At 42.3% G+C, this 15,803-nt stretch overlaps 1 protein-coding gene across 1 annotated transcript; it reads right to left on the bottom strand.

Annotated features, from left to right (window-relative positions):
* Positions 1 to 698: 698 nt before the first annotated feature.
* Positions 699 to 14,698, bottom strand: Ankrd66 (ankyrin repeat domain 66). Its single transcript, XM_008846725.1, has 4 exons — positions 14,664 to 14,698; positions 10,306 to 10,476; positions 6,851 to 7,079; positions 699 to 885 (listed from the first exon to the last, which is right to left on the bottom strand). Exons 2-4 carry the CDS (start codon positions 10,466 to 10,468, stop codon positions 699 to 701), a joined length of 579 nt encoding a protein of 192 aa, XP_008844947.1. The 5' UTR covers positions 10,469 to 10,476; positions 14,664 to 14,698.
* Positions 14,699 to 15,803: the final 1,105 nt, after the last annotated feature.

Raw genomic sequence — 15,803 nt, 5'->3', positions numbered from 1 at the left:
ACCACGTAAACTTGAGTTTGGTAGCACATGCCTTTAATTCCAGATCTCAAGAGGTAGAGAAAGGATGATCAGAAGTTCAAGGTCACCTTCAGCTATATGGTAAGTTTGGGCCAGTCTGGGCTACATGAGATCCCTTTTTTTTTTTTTTTAAAGAAAACCAACCAACCAACCAAACAAATAAATAAATAAGTAAATAAATAAATAAATAAATAAATAAATCTGAGTCACCTTGAAGAAAGTTTTTGAGTTTCTCCTTGGTTATAATTTATGTAAGGAGAAAATCTGATTAATAATTGTGAGGAACTGGTAAACAAACTTATTGGTGAAATTAGTTAATTTTTTTAATTTACAAAGTTATAAAAAGAATATAGCCTCTATCAGGCAGGCATGGTGGTACACACCTTTAATCCCAGCACTCAGAAGGCAGAGGCAGGCTGAGCTCTGAGTTCAAGGCCAGCCTGGTCTACATCGCAAGTTCCAGGCCAGCTGGGGCTATAGGGAGAACTCATCTCAAAAAGACCAAATGTAATAATATATATATATATATATATACACACACATATATATATATATATATATTCAGTTCGGTTTTTGTAAAAACCCTGAGTAAGGCAGACAAGGAGGCTAATACCCTCTGTCTGGCTCCAGGCAAGGTCCTCTGCATCTTAGATGGGCTTGCGTTCTGGGGCTCCACCATCTCACACCCTCCAGGCCTTGCTATGGCTGAGCCTGGTGGGGCCTCGACTTCTCTTACTCTTTTTGTTGGTGTTTTGGTTTGGGGTAGGAAGAGACAGCTCCAGTTCCCTTTTCTTGAAGTCCCAGTCTGGGTCTCGCTCATCCAGTAACAGCCCCTTCTGGCGGTGGTCTCTGCATTCTGGTTCTGCCCTGCGAAGAGAGAGAGAGGGGGAGAGAGTGAACGAGAGAGAGAGAAGAGAGAAGCTTGTGAGGGGGAACAGAGAACAGATCCCAGAGTTGGCACCAACCTCTCTTCCTGAGATCTCCATACAGTGTACATAATTGACCATCCAATCCAGAAAGAAGAAGGATAAGTTCATACATGGCCAAGCATACACTTTAAGAAGGTCTCAGATGCTAGAAAAGGTCCTTGGAGATGTTATGACCTGGGTGCCATGTTAATCTCAGTCCAAATAGGGCATGAAGAAGAGAACACTTGTTCTTAAAGACCTCACATTTATAGGGCAACCTACTAGGAAGATGTTTCCTTTTCATTGTATTTTTCCTAATTATAAAAGTAGTGCATGTCCATTGTTTACAATTTTAAAGTGTAGCCTGTCATGCCTATAATCCCAGTACTCAAGAAGCTGAGGTGGGAGAATTGTTGTGAGTTCAAGACCAGCATGGAGTGAGTTAAGGCCAGCCTAGGCTACAAAATGAAGCCATGTCTCAAATAAATAATAAATGAATGGCTTAGTTAATTAAAAGATTTGTTTTTATTAGTTTTAATTATGAGTACGTGTAGGTATCTATGTATGGGTATGTGCACATGAGTGCAGGTACCCGCAAAGGCCAGAAGAGGGCACCAGATATCCTGGAGCTGGAGTTACAAGTGCTTATGAACCACCCAACTGGGAACTGAACTCATGTCCTCTTCTGAGCCATCTTTCCAGCCTCCAAAATAAAATAAATTTGAAGTACAAAAACATAAAAAAATAAAAATCACTGCTAATCACATACATCATATGTATAGCGTAGTGGCACACGCCTTTAATCCCAGCACTCGGGAGGCAGAGGCAGGTGGATCTCTGTGAGTTCAAGGCCAGCCTGGTCTACATAGTGAGTTCCAGGACAGCTGGGGCTACAGGGAAACCCTGTCTCAAAAAGACCAAAAAAAAAAAAGTATATAGAAAATAGATGTAGAGGCTGTTGTATGCATATGAACAATGGGGTGCGCATGTATGTAGTTCTCCGTGTGAGGCCATGGGTGAATACATGACTTGCTTAGAGGCATGGGAAAAAGCTCTTCAGAGGCGATAACATTCAAGTCACGAGAAGAAGGTAATTGGAGAAGACAGATAACATTATAGGTATAGGTCAAAGAAGGAAAACAGTTTTTCAAAGTCACATTACTCTTAAGAATTCAGGTCATTCACAGGATAACAGGTTTGGTTGTCTCTCACACCTCAGTCACTACCATCAAGCTGAAAGTGACTTTTCTGTTTTGAGATCACATAGAACTTCCCTTCTTCTCTGTCATTTTCTATCCTGTGTGTTATTTATAAAGATAAGCTATTTAAGGGAACTTAGAAAATGTTTTGTGCATATACATGTGTGTACATATATATGCATGTGGAGGCCAAAAGTCATCTTCAGATGTTGTACCTCAGGTGCTGACTACCTTGGTTTTTTTTGGTAAATATTTTATTTTTATTACGTATGTGAGTATATTGCCTGAATGTGTACATGTGGACCCATGTCATGCAGTACTCCAGGAGGTCAGAAGAGGGTGTCAGATCCTCTGGAACTGGAATTGTGGGTGGTTGTTAGCCACCATGTTGGTGGTGGGACTCAAACCTGGGTCCTCTGGAAGAAGTCAATGATCTTAACCACTGAACCATCTCTCCAGCTGCATACCTTATTTTTTGAGACAGGGTCTCTCACTGGCCTCCAGCACACAGATTAGACTTTGCTGGCTGACTAGCAGATCCTGCACGCACAGATCAGGGTATTACTGACTGACCAGTGGGTCCTACATGTCTCTGCCTATTTGTGCTTCCTCAGCATTGGATTACAAGTACATCACGCTCAGCTTTTTAAAGGTGGTTTCTGTTTCTGGCTATTGAACTCTGGGTCTCATGCATGCATGACAAGCGCTTCACCAACAGAGCTATCTCGCCAGTCCCTCCTAGTCTGGGAACTTCATGTCCTGTCCTGTATCTGATTTTATCCTTATGTTCTCTTAAAAGTTTAGTTCATCCTGGCATGGTGGGCCACACCTATAATCCTAGCACTCAGGAAGCTGAGGTCAGAGAATTGTCGCATGTTCAATGCCAGCCTTGTCTACAAAGTGAGACCCTGTCTCAAAAAAAAAAAAAAAAAGAGAAAAAAGAAACAAAAAGTCTATGGTAGTGATTTTGTTTATATGCAAGAACTTATTTAGCCCAGGAGTTCACCTCCTCTCAAGATAAATTGTACAAATCCTCCAGTGGTTCCCTTGTCCAGAGTCTCAAAGCCTCCAATTCCACTGCACAGTGTCCCTGCTGTGTTTGACACTGTAAGCAACTTTACCAACACATCTGCTTCAGCTTGTCAATCCTGTGATGAGTTCAGCCTTGGCTCTTTGCTCAGCTGACTGTGGTCATCCACTCATGCAGTTTAGCCTGTGGCTCTCCTTGCTGTGATGGCTTTATCAGCCAAGGCATTCATCTCTCCACTGCCCCTCCACCTCTTCACTTGCACACACATATCCATCATGGTGGCTACACTCCACATCAACAGATTTTTTCCTCCCTCCCCCTCCATCTGCCAGGTCTTTGTTATATCTTTCCATGTCCAACCTAACTTCCCCTTTATATAGAATTCTTTCTCTCTAAATCCTCTAACATCAGAAGGGAAATTCTTAGAGGGAAATGATAAACAGAAGTGACTCACATGTAATGGGGTTGACATTTTTGGTCTACACTGCCTGCCTGTTTTTCCTGATAATAGTACCCGCTCCATTTTGATCGTATTTGGGCCAAATATCACATGCATCTGGTCACTAAGGAGGGGCTTACATGGCTCAGAGAAAGTCAGCAGATGAGAGCCAAGGACAAGACCCTGAGAAAATTCAGCATTTAAAAGGTGTTAGAGGATAAATCATGAGAAACTGGGCATGGGGGTACATGCCTATGATCCCAGCACTTAGGAGACTGAAGTAAGAGGCTTATGAGTTGAAGGCCTGTGCTATATAGTGAGACCCTGCCAAAACAGAAAGGATGGAAGGAAAGGAGGAAAGAAGGAAGAACAGAAGGAAGGAAGGAAGGAAGAGAAAAATATATAAAAAAATTAAGTGAATATGAATTGAGCAGGGAACATATATTAGCCAACAGGAACTTTATGATAACTTGGGTGAGAACAGATTCAATACAAGGATAGGGGGTGATGTCTGAAAAATGCATGAGATATGAGGAAGGAGATTCAATTTCTTTTACATAGATTCAATTTCAGGTAGCTTAGAAGTATAAGTAAACAGAAAAACACACTAGAAGTGTTAGAGGACCTCTGTTTGTTTGTTTAGTAACATCTACTTAGTAACATCTAAGACCAAAATGAAGTGAAAAATAATAGAAACAACTAAAAATACAGGATAAAATGACAACACAGCAAAGAATGCAGGACCAGCTTTCCTGTAGAAGACATAAGGGTCCAGATAGAGGACTATCATGTCACACAAGGCAGGACGGGAAGATGAGGATGGCATCAGGTAGAAGGCATGCCCTCTGAGAGGCAGGGTGAGATAAGATGGCCCTGGGAGGGAGGGAGCAGGACAGAAAGAACGAGCCATGCTACTCTGAGGGCTCAGCTGGAAGTAGAAATCTCCAGCCGTCTGCTCACACCCACTTATTTAGTTCTGAGATTTTCTTTAGTTACTCAACCCCAGCATTTGAGAATATAGAGATTTATCCAAGCCTGGGAATTCTAGGTCATCTGGTACAAAATGGCGAAGGGTCTGAAACCTATGAATAAAGGGAAGAAGGAAGTGGAGTATCAAGGTGTCCAGACGGCAAAGAAAATTAGCGAACCCCACAAATAAGTGAAAAGTTGGGAAAGGAAAGTATTGAATAATAAGAGGTTCGGATATAGCTGAAGATGGTCGGAACTGGGGAGACTGTGTGAGCAGTATTTGAGATCTGCCTCTTTGGTTCTCAAGCCACCTCCTTTGTGATTTGGGGTATTTTTTAATGGGTGATGCTGTTTTTATGAGTGGGTCTCTTGAGTTATTTCTATGAACAGTTAATTTCACTCTAGGCAACAGTTTTACTAATTTAACTTTGTTTTTGGCCAGGGACTGAACCTAGGGCTTCATCCATGCTAAATAAACACTCTACTACTAAGCTACGACCCCAGCTTTCTTTTTTCTTAATTTTTGAGACAGACATATTACTACTTTGCCCAGACTAGCCTTGAACTTACTCTATAGCCCAGGCAGCCCTTGAATTTACAATCTTCTTGAATCAGGCTCTTGAGTAACTATAAATAGAGGCCTTAATCATCATTTTGGCCTAGTTTAACTTTCTGACACTAACTTTAAAATTGTAGGAGATGGTTGACTGTTACTGTACTCTGCCATAAACTGGCCTACTGATTTCAATCTATCTCATTCTTATCAGCAACAATGGTCAGTTCAGGCTATTCAATTTTTTCTTGTACGAATCACTTACTGACTCAACAAAATTATAAACTCATAAATTTTATTTCCATTCCTCTCAGGACCAAAACTATAAAGAACACTAGTACTTAACTATGTTCCACTGCTTGACTAAGTGAATAAATGAACAGATTTAGACAAGTCTTTATCATTGGTGTATGTCTGGGTAGGTGATTCATATAAACAAAATAAAATTCAGTTGCCTCACTTTTGAGTGTGTGTGTGTGTGTGTGTGTGTGTGTGTGGTGTTCATGTGGGCATGCATGTATGTGTGCACAGAGGTATCCATGTTAGTGTGTAGAGGTCAGAGGTTGATGTAGGGAATCTTTCTTGATCAATCTCCACTGCATTTTTACTTTTTTTTAAATTGATTTTTTTCTTCACTAACAGTCTGTTTTGGTATACTGTTAACAGTCACTGATTAATATATTTTTTTAGTCTTTTTGAGACAGGGTCTCCCTGTAGCCTTAGCTGGCCTTGATCTTGAAGCCATCTGCCTGCCTCTGCCTCCCATATGCTGGGATTAAAGGCATGTGCCACCACACCTGGCTCATACAATCCATCGTGATCATATTTAGAACCTCTCCCCTATCTGCACCTCCAATAGTTCCCCTGCTGGTTTTCATGCATTCTGTCATATATGTTAAGATCTATTGAGTCATTTCTGTCCCTAAATGTCCTCATTGTCTGTTCATTCACTGGAGCCTTGCCAACCTATCTAGTATCACTCCCTTAAAGAAGAACAACTCTCTGTCACCCATCAGTGATCAGCTGCAAATAGTTCCTCAGCTCAGCTAAGGTTGGGGCTTCTTACCCATTTCACCACTTCTGTGTGAGGTTTTTGTCTGGTTTGAGTTTGCATGGGTCTTGTGCATGTTGTCACCATTGCTGTAACACCATATTTTTTGAGAGGGTCTCTCACTGAACCTGGAACCTGACATTTCAGGCTGTCAGGCCAGAGAGCCCCTGAGATCTGCTTGTCTCCATACTCCCAAACCGAGGTTACAGATGTGGTCACCATGATCAACTTTACCTGGGTGCTGGGGATCTGAATTCAGGTCCTCGAGCTTGCACAGCAAGCACTTTACCAACTGAGCTGTCTCCCCAGCCCCTGCCTCACTTTCCATATAAGGAAACAGTATCAGGAAGCTGCTTTAACTTGTACAAGGTCACACAGCTAGATGGAATACCTTTCAGAAATCTGAAGGTAATCACAAACCTTGGGCCATGTCCCATCTTCTAACTTAGTTCCAACCATCTTATTAGAGGTAATTTTTATAGTCTAAAGCAATAAATAAATGCTGTTTTCACCCTCAAATGGTCAACAAAAAAATTAAAAACCAATTTTAAAAATTAAGACAATATTTGGCTTGATCTCTCTGTTCAACTGTCATTTTCCAGAGATCAGGGAGTTGGCAAAGACTTTGATTATAGGCTCCTGCTTCCCTGTTGTTTCTATGGCTGGGAAATCAGGGCACTTACTTCTTCAGGAAGGCCACGCAGGCTTTCTGCCCGTAGATCTGTGCAATCCTCTTCGGAGTGTCTCCAAAGAAGTCAGCAGCATCAATGGCAGCATGCAGTGCATGGAGGGTTTTGAGTATACTCAGATGGCCTGACTCCGCAGCAAAGTGAGCTGGGGTCCAGCCCACATCAGTCACCAGGCAGGGTCTGGCTCCATATTCTATCAGGAGATGCATCACCTCCATTTGCCCTTAGTTAAACCAAGAAGAAGGAAGATGAGGTTGAGGGAAAACTCCCACAGTAGCCTGAGCCCAGGACCAGCCTAGACAACACCAGCGGGGGAAGGAGACCAGCTTTCCAGGTGCCTCTGGCTGGCCACCATTGTCCCCTCACTCTTCTTTTTCTTCTTTGTGGGGAGGCAGTACTGTACTATCAAACTTTGTCACCACCAAAGACCTCAGTCCTCAAAGTACTTCCTGTACTCTTCCTGGGACAACCCTTCTTCCCAGCCACTGTCCTAGGCCTTGCCTAGAAATCTGCTCCAGTCCTGACCACTGAAGCATTAGCTTCTGCAGCCTCAGTACTGATTTTTGTTGTTTTGTATTTTAATTAGTTTATTCTGTGGTGCTTGAGATTGAACATATATAATATTTTATATATATATATATATATATATATATATATACATACACACTTATATATTATAGGGGAGCGCTCTCCTACACTTATATATGCTAGGGAAGGGCTCTGCCACTGAATTATAGCCTGTAAATATCTTTTTACTTTTTGAGATAGGGCCTGGTTAAGTTGCTTAGGCTGGCCTTGAATTTATTCTGTAACCCAGGCATGCCTTAAACTTTCAATCCTTCAGCACTGATTTTTAAAAAATTAAGCCTAGGGCTGATGAGATAAATCAGTGGGCAAAAGAACTTGTCACATAAGCCCAGTGACCTTAATTTGATCCTGAGAACCTATACAAAGGAGGAGAAAATCAACTCTTGAAAGCGGTCCTCTGTCCTTCTCATGCGCACCACATGGTACATCCCCACCTACACAAATATGATATGTACATACACAGTAATAAGAATGTAAGCCCATTTACAGTATAGCTAGCACAGTTTAAGAACACAGGCTTTCTAATCAGACAGTTGTGGGTTCAGATCCTGAGGGCATCATTGACTATCTATCAAACAATACCTTGAATGAGAAACAAATGCCTGATGCTTCATTTCCTTATTTGTAAATCAGGAATGCTGCCACTTACCTCAGCAAGTCTTAGATGGTCCAAGTGAAATCACAGATACAAAGGAGCAGGCATAATGTCCAACTCACAGAAGATGCTCCCTGAAGGGTCATCTAGTATACATACCATTGCTCCATACTTAGATTTCTGCAAAAATATCTGCTCTGCTTTGCTTCCCTATTACTGTGACAAAACAGTCTGACCAAAATCAACTTCAAAAGGAAAAGGTTTATTTGGCTCACAGCACAGCCCATCATCAAGGGAAACCAAGGCAGGAACTCAGGACAGGAACCTGGAGCAGAGACCATGGAGGACAGCTGCTTACTGGCTTGCTCTTCCTGCATGTGCTCAGCCTGCTTTCATATATAACACAGGACCACCTGTCCAGGTGGCACTTCCACAGTGGGCTGGGCCCTCCCATATCACTCGACAATCAAGAAAATGTCCCACAGACATGGCCACAGGCCAATCCAATGGAGACAATTCCTTATTGGGGTTCCCTCTAACCAGGTGTTCAAGTTGATAACTAAAGCTTTCCAGCACAATATCCAAACCAAGTTTTCTACAGTGAGTCAGACTTTTCTGCCTGCTCCTTTCACCCCACAGGAGAGAAAATATCTAAAAATCAGAGCTTAACACAGAACTTTCTTACTTCACATTCTTCAGTGTTATTGCCAAAGACCCTGAAAAGCACATTGATTGATTTTGTGCAATTAACATCCTGTTATATAATTGGACTGTGATATGAGAGAGAGAGGGAGAGAGGGAGAGAGAGAGAGAGAGAGAGAGAGAGAGAGAGAGAGAGAGAGACCTTGTTTTAGTTTCCTGTTACTGTGATGAAACACATCGACCAAAGAAAGTTGGAGAACAAAGGATTAATTTGGCTTATACTTCCAGGTCACAGTCCATCACTGAGAGAAGTCAAGGCAGGAATGTCAAGGCATTGCTATTTCATGTAAAATTACCTCCAACTCACAGCCTAGGTACTACAGCAGAATACATGGAGGAATGATGATTTCTGAATCAGTGAAAGGCTCATGCATCGCTAGGTTTCCCACACAATGATGCCATCCACAGTGGGCTGGGCCCTCCTTCATCAATCACCAATCAAGACTCTCCCTCACAGATCTGTCCCCTGGCTAGTCTGATCTGGGAAACCCCTCAGCTGAAGCTCCCTTCTCAAGTGACTCTAGACTGTGTCAAATTGACAGTTAAAGCTAATGAGCAGGGCTGGAGAGATCACTCAGTGGTTAAGAGCACTGGCTGCTTTTGCTGAGTTCCATTACCAACACTCACAAGGTGGCTAACAACTGTGAGTAACTCCAGTTCTAGGAGACCCAATGCCCTCTTCTGACATCTGTGAACATTGTGCAACATGGGTACACTTACATTCATGCAGACAAAAACTTCATATACATAAAATTTAAATAAATAACTCAAAAGAATTTTTAAAGTGCTAACTAGCACAGTTCCCATTCATCACTATGATACCCCATTCATGTCAACGGGCCAAGAGGTCAGAGAACTAATAAAGTTGAGAACATTGTAATATGTTCAGCATTGCATACATCATCTGATTTCCCATGACAAGAATCCAGTTTAACCTTACTGACCTCATGCTATAGAAGAGTTGAGTGAGGTCCAGAAGCGTTAAACAGCATGATCCAGGTGCTACAGCTAGTTAGGAGTTGTGCTGGATAGCTTTAGTGTCAACTTGACACACCTGGGTTGAGGGAGCCTCAATCAATTGGGGAGTTGCCTTCATTGGACTGACCTGTGGCCATGTCCATGGGGCATCTTCTTGATTGTTGAGCGATGTGTGGGAGGGCCCAGCTCACTGTGGGTGATACCAGCTCTGGGCAGGTGGACCTGTGTTGCATAAGAAATTAGGCTGAGCAGGGTCCAGGGGAGCAAGCCAGTACACAGAGTTCCTCCATGGCCTGTGCTCCAGTTCCTGCTTCCAGGTTCCTGCCCTGAGTTCCTACCTTAGGCTCCCTGATGAACTGTGACCCAGGAGATGTAAGCCAAATAAACCCTTTCCTCCCTCAAGTTGGTATTGGTCAGAGTATTTTGTCACAGCAATGGAAAAACAGACTAGGACAGGGGTGATACCAGGATTGACATGTTCCATCTAATCATAAAGAAATGTCCATTTTAATGCCTCACACAGACTGATGCTCTCATAAATGATGACCTCAGAGTGAGAGGGTCTACTGAGGCACTGTCTACTCACCTTTGATTGCTGCCCAGTGAAGAGGGGTCCTGTCATTCCAGTCCACATCCTTGTAGTTTGGGTCACACAGACCTTTCTTTAGAATCTTCTTCACTAAATTGCAGTCCCCAGCAGCCACAGCCTGGTGGAGCTTTGTCATGTCTGATATTTTTGCCAACTCCATGACAGAATCTTCCAGAGATATGAAACAGGAAATTCCATACGACCCTTTATTCCTAGCAAGTACTTTACAGTCATAGACTGGCACTCTACAGTGTGGCCTCCTCCAACTGTCTTTCAGTGTGACTTTCTAATCCCACTTCAAAGTTCTAATAGTTTTATGTTAACTTAAGTTAGTGTTGGAAATTTTGTGTTTTCTTTCTCATCTGTAAAAGCATTCAGGGCTGTTGTGGGGGCAGTGACAATCTACATGAAATGTGCATACTGGACCCAGAGCAAGTAGTCCATGGAAACTGAATACTATTGTGATATCATATAACAGCATACAAATATAATAACTAAATATTGTTAATAGTATGCCATGAAGGGGCTGAGAGATGGCTCAGTCAGTAAAACACTTGCTTCTCAAGCATGAGGACCTGAGTTCAGATCCCCAGGACCCCATAAAAAGCTAGGTGGCATATGCTTGTAATCCTGGTGATGGCAAGATGGGATGTAGAGACAGATATATCCCTGGAGCTCAGTGGCCAGCCATCCTGGCCTACTTGGTAAAGTTCCAGGCCACTGAGAGAGACCCTGTCTCAAACAAAGGATGTGAGGCCCTAAGGACAAATACCCAAGGTTTTCTCTGATCACCACACATAAGTGCATACATCTGCATGTACGTATGTCCCTTCGTGCATTCACACACACGGATAAAGACACATATGCACACATATATGCACATACACAAAATACTACACAATGAACCACCAGTGTTCACACTGTCATCTACAGATGTTTAGGGGTCACCAAGATACTTTGCAAGGGACTTACGAAGTGAAAACTGTTTTCATTATAATATGGAAATGTCACTGACTTTGTTCATCCTGTTGTCAATTTTCCTGATGGTTCAAAGACAATGGTAGAGAACACTGCTGAACACAAAGCACGACAGACAACAAACTGGTCTGGTTGTCACCTTATTTGCCACTTTTATAGGGAAAAACCCGGTTTTACTGAAGTGTGCCTCGTGATACCATAAGAATTATTTTATTGACTCTTATCCTTGAATATATGGCTTAACAGATGTGCTTTTATATTATTGTATAATGAAATGTGTCAATTTGTGCAAATAATCATCACTCCATGGACCCGTATTTTCCATATGATAAGGGGAGGACGTTGCAAATTGAAGTATATGTAAAGAGCCATTGGCAATGGACCAGGGGGTTTTAATGAAATGGAGCATGGCAGGTCCATGGAGACCATTTCAGATTCTAAATTACAGCTAATCTTTAATACACTATCACTAGGGGCTTGAGGAAGGGCTCAGTGGTTAAGAGCACACACTGCTCTGGCAGAGGACCCAAGTTAAGTGTCCAGTACCCATGTCAGGCTGCCCACAATTGCCTGGCACTCTAGCTCCAGGGGATCTGACACTATTTTCCGGCCTCCAAGGATACCTGTATTCATGTGCACATACACACAGACACACACATGCACATAATTAAAAATAGTAAAAATAACTGAAGAGAGAGAGAGAGAGAGAGAGAGAGAGAGAGAGAGAGAGAGCGAGAGAGAGAGAAACCCTACCACTTGTTCAGGTTGGATGTAAAATCAAAGAAGAAAGTCCACAATTATCTGTAAAAGCTATAACAATACTTCTCCTTTTCCAACTTTACACATGTCTGAAGTCATATTTTTCATATACTTCAATCAAAACAACAAATTGGATGACAAAATTGATATAAGAATCAAGCTGACTCCAATTAAGCTAGCTATTGATGAGATTCAGGGAGCAGAGAATAACCCAACGTTATTCTTCACTTTCTTTATTGTTCTGGAAATTTCATGAAGATATTTTTCATGTAATGGATTTATCCCAGTTCTTATAAATTAATTTATCTATACTTCAGGATGTTTTAACTTTACATAGTGTTAATATTGATAGACATAATTACATAAATGAAAGCTCTTTGGATTATTTTAAGAATGTAAAAGATGCCAAGTTCTGAAATCTTGAGAAATGATGGCATAAACACATGAGGAGTTCAGAGTGCACACCCTGGGGATGCCCTTAATCTTAAGATGTAAGTTGAGATCTCAAGAAGGGAACAGAGCCTGTCTTATCAACTCTGACCAGCAGCAGCTCTGAGATTTCATTAAGAACGCACATTATTGGGCTTAACCTTGACCTTGACCTACTGAATCTGAAACTCTAAGATGCAGAGTAGGGATCTTTGTGTGGCGTCTGTTACACAACAAAATGTATGAACAGCCCTTGAAAGAGAAAGGAGTAAACATAATTAAAACTCAATACCCTGAGTGTCCAGGGGACTGAAAGAAAGAGCCATTCACTAAGACTGGGGAGAAAACAGAACTGTTCTGTAAGGAGCCCTAGGCTGGATCCCAGAGATGAATAGGACTTATCTGGGTGACTGTCAGTGGAGGATCTCAAACCCAGGTCTAGCACTCTGTGACTGGGAGGCATATGCTGTAAAGTAAAGGGCTTCCTTCCAACTCGAATATGTAGACTAGGGGTTGACAACCTTTTTTTCTGCAAAGGATCAGACAGCAAACAACTTTTATGCCAAGGGTCAAAGTTGCAGCTATTGCATAGGAACTTAAAAACAACTTATATAACAAGAAGGGAAATTCTGGCCCCTCCTTCCCCATTTTCTTGTGGAGGGTGTCCCATCTACTTGGTGCCCAGCAGCAACCAGCTATAGGCATTCTTGGGCCAAAGAAGGCAGGCTTGAGAAGCAAGCACCTGATCAGTGAGATGGTCAGTTTCCTTTAAGCCCCAGGGCTTCAAGGCTCTAGGGAGGCCTCTCTCCTCCCAGGAAGGCTGGTAATATTAACATGCCAGGTGACTGCAGACAAGGCAAGTCACAGAGTCATCAACTCCTATCCTGAGAGGTTAACAAGGTCCCCAGTATGCCTTGGATCACTGCTGAGCTATGCCAGAGTTTAGGATCCTTTACCACTGTTATCAACAGGGCCCAAAGTAGATACCAACATAGAGGGAGCTGGGAAGACAAGTGACTAGGGTAAAAATGGCAGAAGGTGTGGAGGGAGATGTGCAGGTTTGTTTTAAGTCTCGCAGCACCAACTTTAATGATGACCATAAGCCTTCACCCAACCTTAATCACTGTAGCTTCATAATGAGTTTTGAAAAGCATAAATCTTCCAATGGATACCTACAAAAGTGAATGATAATATATCTATAAAAAATTAGACAAGAATGTTCATAGAAGCCTTAGTCATAAGTAACAAGTGTAAATATCCAAGATATTAGTCAACAGATGAAAATACAAATAAAACTTATCACATTCATATAGCAGAATATTATTTGGTGGTAAACTGAATAAGACTTGGGAGATAGCACAGTTGGTAAACTGTTTACCGTGTAAGAACGAAGACCCAAATTTAATTCCTAGTATCCATTAGGGATAAAACACACTTGTAATCCTAGCCTGGAGAGGCAGCAACAAGCAGGAACTTGGGGCTCCTGGCCAGTCAGCCTAGCCTGTTTGGTGAGCTCCAGGCCAATGAGATACCCTATATAACAAGAGAGCTTCTCTATAAAACAAGGTGGATGGCTCCTGAGGAACAAGACTCAACGTTGACCTGTATCCACCACAGCCACATTCACACATGTGTGCCCACACATACACAAAATCAATGGATTAGTGATACATTCTTCACAGGTGAATCTTAAACCATGCAAGGTGAACAAAGTCAGACCTAGAAGACCACATGTGACATTCTTCCATTTGTGTGACATGCACAGACCAGGCAAATCTATGGCATCAAAATGTGGATTAATAGCTGCCTAGGACTGAGATGGGGGTAGGTGTGGGGAATAACTGCTTACAAAGTACAGGGTTTCATCTTTGGGTGGTGAAATGTTTCAAAATTAGATTGTGGTGCATAATGGTTTCACAACTCTAGGATTTTTAAACCCACTGAACATGACACCCTAAATAGATCCAATTTTATGGTTTGTGAATTGATTTGAATTCACTAGTTTGTTATAACTGAAATTTAGCAAACTTTCCTTTATGAAAATCCTTGTGAATTTGCTTCAGTATACCTAAACTCTAATTTGTATGGAAGTATATCTTCATCTAAAACGCAGGCAACAATCATGTTCTAACAAGTATGAGTGGTCTATAACTGCCGTAGTGAGAGAAAGCAAAGATGAAAATACTTACTGTCTTTTCCCAAGAAGCTCTGCCCTACAGGCAGCCTTAGCTGACCTGGAGTGTTACTGTTTTAGCCCCATGGAAACGTCCCCTCCTTCCCCAGGGCAGCCTGCCAGTCAGCCTTGGCTTCCTGGCCCTGGGTGTCTGGTGGGGCCACATTGTCTCTGCTTCCCATCCAAACCCTTGAGCAATTCCATCTTCTACTTCAGTTGAAATGTGATGGTCCTCAGTGTCTTTCAAAGAATACTTGATAAACAAAACAAAATTGAAAAACAGACAATTCCAGCAACCCACAAAAGGCTGTGAAACATGCTAGCTGTTCAGTAACCCACAGGGTCTTAGGAAATGCCTGACCCTGGGGAGAGGTGGGGACAGCCTGGGCCCCTCACATTCAGAACCAGCTGTGGGATCTTGGACAACGCCTTTAACTTTTCAGTTTCTTTTTTCTCATGGTTCAGAGGAAATTTTACCAATTATTTTTCTTCAAGCCATTAAATACAATTAGCTGAAATAATTAATAAAACACCTGAAATGTGGTTGCTGCTTAAATAAGTAAATAGTAACATCTCTAGGTGCTTTCTTCTGGCCTCCTTTCCCCTCCTCTCTTTCCCTCTAATCAAACATCTATCATATCTATGATTCTGCAGATCTGAAACACCTCCCTCCTCCCTCCCTTCTCCCCCTCCCTCCTCCTTCAGTTCCCCCCTCCCTCCCTCCCTCCTTTCCCCCTTTCTTCCTTTCTTTTCCTTCCACTTCTCTCTTTCCTTCCCTCCATTTGTCTCCTATATTTCTGCTAATATATGACAGTTGCTATACTGGCTCAGTGTCCTGGTAACTGTCAGCTTGACACAGCCTAGAGTTATTTGAGAGGAGAGACTTGAGTTGAGGAATTTCCTAGATTGAGTTGGTCTGTGAGCCTGTCTGTGAGGGACTGTCTTGATTATTAATTGATGTACAATGACCCAGTCTACTGTGGACAATACCATCCCTCTAGCAGGTGGTCCTGGACTATATAAAAGAAGCTAACTAAGCACGAACCAGTGGCTGAGCCAGATTGCAAACAGCATCCCCCATGGCTCCTGCCGTACTTTCTTGGCTATGAGTGAGATTCCCAGTAGGAGGTAATGCTGTGTGGAGTAGCAAGTAGTT

Source organism: Nannospalax galili, unplaced genomic scaffold (genome assembly GCF_000622305.1).
Source record: "Nannospalax galili isolate Female #2095 unplaced genomic scaffold, S.galili_v1.0 scaffold803, whole genome shotgun sequence".
Lineage (NCBI taxonomy): Eukaryota > Metazoa > Chordata > Mammalia > Rodentia > Spalacidae > Nannospalax > Nannospalax galili.
The sequence above is the reverse complement of the archived record's forward strand: the minus strand, read 5'-3'. Positions and strand labels throughout refer to the sequence as shown.